The sequence below is a fragment of the Physeter macrocephalus genome, chromosome 8, assembly GCF_002837175.3.
Source record: "Physeter macrocephalus isolate SW-GA chromosome 8, ASM283717v5, whole genome shotgun sequence".
NCBI classification, from domain to species: domain Eukaryota; kingdom Metazoa; phylum Chordata; class Mammalia; order Artiodactyla; family Physeteridae; genus Physeter; species Physeter macrocephalus.
The window spans coordinates 136,977,966-136,987,344 of NC_041221.1; the positions used below are offsets into that span (position 1 = coordinate 136,977,966).

General features: G+C 43.4%; 2 protein-coding genes across 2 annotated transcripts; both read right to left on the bottom strand.

The window, feature by feature from the left end:
* Window positions 1–663: 663 nt before the first annotated feature.
* Window positions 664–3,170, bottom strand: LOC102982831 (mitochondrial ornithine transporter 2). The gene is made up of 2 exons (XM_007102082.3): window positions 2,904–3,170; window positions 664–2,449 (listed from the first exon to the last, which is right to left on the bottom strand). The coding sequence occupies exon 2, from the start codon at window positions 2,362–2,364 to the stop codon at window positions 1,459–1,461; it is 906 nt and encodes a 301-aa protein (XP_007102144.1). The 5' UTR covers window positions 2,365–2,449; window positions 2,904–3,170; the 3' UTR covers window positions 664–1,458.
* A 3,948-nt stretch (window positions 3,171–7,118) lies between these two features.
* Window positions 7,119–9,131, bottom strand: TAF7 (TATA-box binding protein associated factor 7). The gene has a single exon (XM_024124342.3). It carries the CDS (start codon window positions 8,695–8,697, stop codon window positions 7,648–7,650), a length of 1,050 nt encoding a protein of 349 aa, XP_023980110.1. The 5' UTR covers window positions 8,698–9,131; the 3' UTR covers window positions 7,119–7,647.
* Window positions 9,132–9,379: the final 248 nt, after the last annotated feature.

Consider the following 9,379-nt stretch of genomic DNA (forward strand, 5'->3'; position numbering starts at 1 on the left):
ACGCGGGCGTCTCACTGTTGTGGCCTCTCCCGTTGCGGAGCACAGGCTCCGGACTCGCAGGCTCAGCGGCCATGGCTCAGGGGCCCAGCCGCTCCGCGGCATGTGGGATCTTCCCAGACCGGGGCACATGAACCAGCGTCCCCTACATCGGCAGGCAGACTCTCAACCACTGCGCCACCAGGGAAGCCCGAATAGCACTATTTTAAGAGTAGAACATCGTGGGAAAATCCAGGATGCCTACTCTGAAACTTTAACTCGAGACTGTGTAAGACACATCAGTATGCAGGTATATTCTCCTCTTAAAAATCTAGATGAGAGAGACCATCCTGGTGGTCCAGTGACTAAGGCTCCACGCTCCCAGTGCAGGGAGCCCAGGTTGGATCCCTGGTCAGGGAACTAGATCCCGCATGCCACAACTAAAAAAAGATTCTGCATGCTGCAACTAAGACCCGGTGCAGCCAAATAAATAAAAAAATATATTTTTTTAAATCTAGATGAGAAAAAATATGAAATTTTGCCATTTGCGACAACATGGAGGGACCTTGAGGGTATTATGCTAAGTGAAATAAGTCAGACAGAGAAAGATAAATACTATAGGATTTCACTCATATCTGGAACATGAAAAACTATAATAAACAAACAAAACCCCTAATAAATGAACAAACCAAAACCAAATAAAACAAACATGTCATTACAGAGAACAAAGTAGTGGTTATCAGAGGGGGCAGGTAAAGGAGGGAGACAAAGTGGATAAAGGGGATCAACTGTATGGTGATAGATGAAAAATAAATTTTTGGTGGTGAGCACATTGTAGGGTATACAGATATAGAAATATAATGCCATAAATCAAGGTTACCTCAATAAAAAATAAAATAAATCATTGTAGATGAAAAAAATGTAGATGGATATTTTCGTTTTCAAGCACCAAAAACTTTTTAAAAACTTTAATTGGCTAATATAGTGCACATGTTAAGCAGACTTTTAAAGAGACCCTACATCTTGAGTGGGTTAAGTAATCATTTATAACCATCTTGAAACATGTTTAACTCGGTTTTTCTGGTGAGATGAGATTAAACATGGAAACCAAACTGTGTTTCACTCACAACCTATAAGCAAACAAACTGCATGTACATGTGTAGATTTATGCAAAAGCCTGGTGATACAACTATATTTAGCTTTTCAGATTAGGTACATACGGCCACCCACTCACCCTGTATTATCTCACCAAACACAAGAGCAGCAACTTTTCTATTTCAATACAATTATGGGCAGAAATTATATGATATAAAATAGAGGTTCTTCCATAAAGGTTAAGATTTAGCATATAAGCAGGGAAGACAAAAGCAAAGTTCCCATGAAGTCAAAAACAATACCACACTGGTCCAGTGCTCCATGAAACTCTGAGTTAAATTATAGTCCTCAAAGGCGTGTACTTGGATCCAGATTCACCAAGACACTTCAGTATGCGTCAAACTGGCTCATCATCATCTTCCTGCTGTATTCATAAGCCAAAAATAGTGCCGCATTGGCAGGGAACGCTCGAATCAAAGTAGCTTTCAGACCAGAATATAAAGCTGCTACTCCTTCGTTTTTCACAACACTTAAAAGAGTTCTGATAAATCCTGCCTGTTTTCCAAACATGGAAAGAACCTGAATTCTGGATTTGATACAATCCACTGGGTATATGACAAGCCAAAGGCAAATTCCAGCAATTCCACCGCTTAACATCAAGGGGACAGGGCCTAGTTCATCTTTTGATCCATCCGAGGCAAAAAACGATCGGCTCAGTTCATAGCCACCAAAGAAGAAGAAATAGCCTGGTACTACTTGAAATAGAGTGCTCGTGAGTCCGTGGTAGAAGCCCAAGGGGCCATCCTTTCTAAGGATGCTCTTCACGACGGACCAAACTGTATTATGGCTTTTTGCTATCCTCCCTGACATCTCCAGTTCGTGCATGGTCTGCAGCCGGCACTTCACGAGCTCAGTGGGGCACAGGGCCAGCGCGGCAAACGCAGAGGCGACGGAACCTGCGGCCGCAGTCTGCAGATCATTCAGCTTTGTTTGCTTGTCCAATCCAACCACTTTCCTCACGAACTGTTGGCAGAAGCCGTAGCACATGAAGAGGACTGAGTTCTCGGCGACGTAGGCCATGAGCGCGGGGCTGGTCCCTTTGTAGAAGCCCCGCAAGCCCACCTGGGAGTACGTCTTCAGGCCACAGTCGGCGAGGCCCTTGTACAGGCCAGGGAACGTCTGCATCTTCACTTTCATTGTGTCGAAGGGCTGCCCGGTCAGGACGCATGCTGTGCCCCCAAGGGCCCCCGCGGTGAGGTCGATGGCGGCTTGGATGGCAGGATTGGATTTCATGTTCGCTCACTCTTCTGCTGGTCTCCGAGGAAGGGAACTCTCTGGAGCTTAGGAGGGCGTCCTGTGTCCAGCCGCCTGCTCTTGGCTCTCTCCGGGGCGGGAGAAGCCGCTTAACCCCAGACTAGGCCGCGCCGCCCTCCCCACGCACTGAAATAACCCCCGGCCCGCGGGCCCGCGCGCGCCTCTCCTGGCGCCCTGCGGCCGCCGCGTCTGCGCCCTAAACCCGTCAGCCACCCGCCCGCTCGCTCCGAGCCGCCCGGCAGTCCCAGCGCCCGCGGGCCCCGGGGCAGACTAGAGAAACACTTCTAATGAATCTCAATACAGCAATAGAAAGCTGTCCGATAAATTCCTGCGATTACGGCCAGAAACTCTAGGCGCTGCTGCGGCGGAGGAAGATTTGCCTTCCTGTTCGGCCAGAGACCCCCACCTCCCCGCAAAACAAAATGGGAGGTGCTTGATCGCGCCTGGGGTCAAAGGGTCAATCTACAGAAACAAAGGTTTAAAATAGGGAAAACGAACAAACACTTGGGGGGTTTTACCTGACAATCGGTGGCTCCTTCGGATCAGAAAACCCTTAATCGTCTCCGAAGAGGAATGGCGGCTCCACAAAGGTGCCGGCCGCCGCGCCTCTCCAGGTGTAGCTCTTTGCTCGCCGGGGGGACGCCGGGGGAGGCCTGAGGCGGGCAGATCCCCTATTTCGTGGTAACATCGCCGAGGATCCTGGCCTGAAGCCCTGCGAGCTGGTGGGACGCAGGGCCCTCGTTATTTCTAGAGGTAAGTCAAGGCCTTGTACAATCGCATTGGAAAACATTTATATACAGCTAAAAAACTTCATATAAAAGACCTGTGTGACTCCAGCGCTCTGTGCGTGCTGTCTCGGGGTTCTTGCTGAGGAGCCATGCAGCAGAAGTTCTGGATATAACTGACTATAGGCCTAGTAGGCAAGATGCAGTTTGGGGCATCAGTGAGGGTACGGCTGTCAGGACACACTTATCCTCCCAGATGCTTATAATCCCAGCGTTGGAACGAATTCTCTTAAAGTTTACATTTTAAGCCCTAGGTAGTATTTTACTTTGGGGGTAAAAACAAAATGGTGGAGGGGGCAGAAAGTATGCTAAAATGATTCTTTCATTTAGAAAGCTTTCCTTGACTGATTCTTTGGATATCAGTCAATATTTAAAAGTGAGTCACCTAAAAGCAGATTGTGCATGGATACTGTTTGTCAACAGGTAGACTTCATTGTAGTAAATAGTGACTTGGCCTTTTCTTTGGAGAGTGCCCAAATGTATATGGATTTCTTTTCTCTGGTACCACATGGTTTCTTCAGAGAATAATCTTCCAATCTTGACTGTGTGTGTGTCTGTGTGTGTTTGCCGGGGAGAGGGGGTGCGGGTGGTGTTTACCTTGGGTATTGATTTAATGACACCAAGTGGGAGAAGAGGGTTGACATCCTGCAGTCAGAAAACAGACTTTCACACAATTCCCTTGTTCAATGCTATGGACCCCCAGCCTCCATCTGTGCCACCTTTGGTTCAGTTTACCCAGAAAATAAACTTTCTGTCTGTGGGATGGGTAAGGAAAAGTCATCTGGCTTGAGTGAGATAGGGCTCCTGGACATCCAACAGCTCTGAGCACAGATTTTATCTTATTATTTTTTTTGTCTGTGCCACATGGCATTCAGGATCTTAGTTCCCAGACCAGGGATGGAACCTGTGCCCCCTGCAGTGGAAGCCGAGTCCTAACCACTGGACTGCCAGGGAAGTCCCTGAACACAGACATTAATGAATCCTGTTTCTAGCCTCACACCTTCCCTCTTCCTTGGAAACTGCCTGCAAAAATTGAGCCTGTCTATATCAAGTGGGTTTGTTTCTCCTTGGTATACCTCCTTGCAGACATTTAGCATGTAACTTTCTGTGATCTCTGAATTAATTTATCGTTTCTTCATCTGCTTTGGCCTTCTGAAAACACTGACATCTCTCATCCACTGTTGTCTCATCTCCTATTTTCCTTGCCCTTGGGGGTTACTATGTTATATTAGCAGGCTATTTGACAGAGAAAAGACATTCATGAGAACAATGTGCCATTTTAAACTAGAAAAAAAAATTTAACTTTAAATTTAAATTTTTAAAATTTCGTATCACATTTGATTTTTTAAAAATAAATTTTATTTATTTATTTATTTATTTTGGGCTGCATTGGGTCTTTGTTGCTGCGCTTGGGCTTTCTCTAGTTGCGGCGAGCAGGGACTACTCTTCGTTGCAGTGCACAGGCTTCTCATTGTGCTGGCTTCTGTTGTTGCAGAGCATGGGCTCTAGATGCACGGGCTTCAGTAGTTGTGGCATGAAGGCCAGTAGTTGTGGCTCACGGGCTCTAGAGAACAGGCTCAGTAGTTGTGGCACACAGGCTTAGTTGCTGCACAGCATGTGGGATCTTCCCAGACCAGGGCTCGAACCTGTGTCCCCTGGATTGGCAGGTGGATTAACCACTGCACCACCAGGGAAGTCCCTCACATTTGAGGGTTTTAAAATGTTTTGGTTTTTTAAAACTGTCAATTAATTACCTATGGTTCATTGTTTATTTTTTAAAAGCACATACTGAGTTTTTACAAACACAAGAGATGCAGGATACTACAATAAATCATCAACTGCTTTTGCATTAAATTCATATATGTCTATGTTTTGGAGAAACCAAGTTAGTAATCAGCGCCAGGGATCATGAGGGCATTAATAGGGAAATGGTCTGTAATTTCATTGAATTATCAGACATAGTTGTGCAATAATACACAGATCTCAAGTTCCATGAAATATATTTAAACAGCTGGACTTGGAGCACATGTACTCCCTCGCATATATGGAAAATAATGGCAAAGGAACTTCCAAATTTTCAGTGAAGACCACCACCCTTAACAAAATGCACACCCACATCACATGTTCCCTAGCAATCAGATTGAGTAGCCAGATAGGATTACCAGAGAAAGTAAGGTTTGAGCTGAGGGCTGAGTAACAAAAAGCTAGCCATGAGAATATCTGGAGACTGTTACAGGAAAGGGGAAATGTAAGTGTCATATAAGTAAAGCTCTGTAGTGTGAAAGAGCTGGGCATTTGAAATACAGAAAGAAGGCCAATATACCTGCTGTGTGGTGAGCAGTCTTCCTAGTCTGTGTTTTCACACAATTCTTACCAGGTGATAAACGTTTAAGCAGAGTTCAAGACAGTCCTTCAGAGACATGACTGGTCACAATTTGTCCAAATTTTTTGTCTCAAACATTTGATCTAAAATTCAAAATGTCAGGCTTTATGACATTTAGATGTGAACATAAAGATCCCATTTACCTAATCTATAGAAATAATGCAAAACAGAGGCCACACTGACATGCTTACTGCAGCATTCTGTGTAATAGCAAATTTAAAATGGAACAACCTAAGTGACCGGCAATAGGGGAGTGAATAAAATTAAGAATTTGTAAAATTTCTGCACTGCTTAAAATTTTCAGTGAGTTTTTTCTTATAATATTTTAAAACACTAATTTAAAAAATTCAACTTCCATTCATGAACTCAGAAATATTGAAAACCGCAGCCCAACTATACATCACACTCATCAGGCAAGGGAGCTGTGAGAAAAGTGAGTCTTTTGTGGTAACTCTGGATTTACACGAAGGGAAATGGATGCCAATCTTCTTCAGTTAAGTTTTTCTCTTTTGAAGTTTACCTAACAGATAATTACTCTTTATTATGGAGGTTTTAATATTTATGCAAAACCAAGCTGTAAATGAATCAAATAAAAAACAAAGCTACAGTAGTAAACTGACTCAGTTTGCTTATGCTGCGGATGTATTTGAAGCAAACTTTGTTTCTGCTGTAATTCGTAAACTTTTAGAATGATTCTTTAATTTGAAATCAGTCAACCCCATTTAAAGCTGCTGTTTCTTTATACACTTCTCTACAATTTCAATCAGTCTTTAATTCAAATTTTTAATCCCTGTATGTTCAGACCCTAGTAAATAGGCAATAATAGTTTGCTTTTATTCTAGGAATTGTTCTAAGTCCTTATATGTATCAACTCAATAGCCAACAACTCAAGGGCCCTGAGGTAGGTAATATTATCACCTCCATCTCAGAGATGAGGAAACTGAAACCAACAGATTAATTTACTTGCCCAAAATCAATCTCAACTAGGTCACTGAACTAGGATACAAACCCAGGCACCACATCTCCTGACCTTGTGATTTTAATCTCTTTACTCTTCTTTAGTAAGTTTACAGTGACTAACAAGGCAAAGTACCTAATCTCAGTGAATTTACAGCCTAGTGAGGACATGAGCAACAGGTAATTTAGACTTTGGTATGACAGATGCATAATAGTATTTATCCCAATAGACTATTAGTATTTATCCCAATAGACTACTATAGAGAAAGAGTAGTAATTAAACTCCTTGAAAAAAATGTAAATAAGATCAGGATTGAAAATAGTGAGAGAATGTGGTGAGATCAGGCTGAAAAAAAAGAATTTAGGATAGTTTAGGAACGTTCTTTATCTCCTAACCTCCAAATGGAGCAGGTGGATTGGAAACAATGCAAAGATGACATTTCCCCATTTCTTTGCCTCTGCTGTTCCTCTTTTTCTTAAATTCTAACATAACTGCTTCTTTTCCTACAAAACAGAATCCAATTGGTCAGTCCATTAAACCCCATAAAGAAACCACTTCAGAAGAGGATCTGATACCCACTACCCCTAAAAGAGCAAGACACATTATAAGGTGAAAATTACTTGCTTTTATTTATTATTACAACTTTATGAAATAATTTGCAATGCAAAATGTGGAAAACTGCTTTGAATAACTAGGAAAATAGCTACAGCATGGGAAAACATATGTAAACAAACTTCACTGCCACCAGACTAGACTCTACTAATTTATCTCAGATGGCATCACAGAGCAGCAATGCCAGCTTCTGGTAAACGGATAAACAGCAGCAAAGTCCTGCTGTGAAGCTGTGATTAATTACTAAACTGAACTGTTCACTCCACTAATCCTACAACTTCCCTACATTTATCTGTCTATACATTTCTACTTACTACAGGACAAACACTCACCAAAGTGGTTCCAAAAGACAAATGAGATAGAAATTCACAGGTATATTTGTCTACAAGACAAATCCAATAGAAGGCAGTGGAGGAAATTGGGAACTACTGCAAAGTTTTACTATCTAGTCCAGGTGATGAAAACAAAGTTTTTCTTTCAAGGCTGACCACTGTCAGGAATGAAATTAAGTATCAAAACTCTCCTCACTTCTCTAGGAGTGATTCTAGCTCTTCTTGCAAAGAGCTGAGTTGCTCCTTTTCTCGATCTTCCTTTTGTTTCAGTTCATCCAGCACAGCCTGAAATCTGTTCTTGAGAGCCAGGTTTTCCACTTTCATGATGAGATCCTCCTGTCGCTTTGCCCTGTCCTGGGTCTCTTGGAGCTTGCCTTTCATGTTATCAATCTGTTTCTGAATTCCCATAACCAGCTGATTAGTTCCCTCGTTTTCTTGGTGGTGTTCATCTGACTCATTTAGCTTGTCCTGTAGCTGCCTTTCCAGATCTTCCTCAGTGTCGATGATGTTTATATCTTCTTCATCTTGATGCTGTGTCTCATCTTCATCTTCACTGCTGCTGCTGAGGTCATTGAATATCTCCCGAAGCTCATCATGTTCTAATGAGTCATGGCCCTGCCTGTGGCCAGACATTCCTGGGGAAGAGATATCAAGGCCTTGATTTTCTGCTTCTTTTGTTTCATCTTCAGCAATTATTTCCCAACGGGTACTGACAGCTTCAGCATCTGTGCTCAGCAACCGCTTTACTTCTTTTTCCACATCTGGAGACTCAATATACTTCTTCTTTGCTGTCTTACGGAACCTTCTCTTTCTGACATTTTTTAGAGGCAGAGTAATTCCATGGTTCCATATAAACTTTTTCTCTTTGTCCTTATCCTTTTTCTTGCTTGCTTTGGGATCAACAGCGGCAACTGGTTCCTCAACAGGAGGATAGAGATCACCATCAACTGTAGAGACAAGCATCTGACAGATATCAGCTGTCTTGTAAAAGGTTTTTTTATCAATGGTTTTCAAACTTTCCATAACACATGGCAGATCTACCAATTTTGACGCCAGTGGGACCCGGTCCACTCTGACAATTCCATGACGCCCATCAGGGTGTAACTCAATTGTCAGTCTGTCCTTCAGGTTGACATGACCAGACTGTACCGCCCGCCTCACAGTAGAGGCATACTCCGGAGGTAGGCGTAAGATAAACTGGCTCTCTAGTTCGTGAGGAGCATCATCTTTGCTCTTACTCATCTTTATTAATTTGTGACTCACTTTTTCTCTAATAACCACTTGTTGCACTAAAAAACTTCAGCTATTTCAACAGAAAGACCAGTTCTTTATAAATTGAAGTCTTTAATTACAAAAAGTTCTAGGTAGAACAGCAACTAAGCGTCTATTCTGAATTAAGCCCCAAGTCTTTCTAAATATGCTGTGACAATACCAGTCGTTACTGACACATTGCCTTACTCAGGTCCATTTAAATGTATTAGCTGCAATGCCAAGTTCCAACCTCTAGATGCCGCTGCAGGACAACGCAGGGAAAGCAAATGGCGGCTCCTACGGACTGATTTTCGGCACAGAAAGTAAGGCTCAGCAGATACTCCCAATCCACAAACTCTCCCGGAACAAAGATACGCAAAAAGCGGGGCGTAGTGAGCACTCTTCGCCTCGGGTACTTACAATCCAGTGACGATTATAAGTCCAGTTTCTCCGGACAGGCGCCAGCGGAAAAGGAAGCCACTCAGAGCAAGGTGGCCGGGAGCCGAGCGTCTCCTTCCGAATTCCTTTGTTCTTCCGGGCACCTGGCAAAGCGATCCGCTGATTATCGGTGAAATGGCTCAGGACGGGCAACGCGAAAACTCGCCAAGAACCGCAACTCCGAACGCCAGATTCTGCAACTCCGCAGCTCAGCGGGCCTCCGTCCGTTACTGCA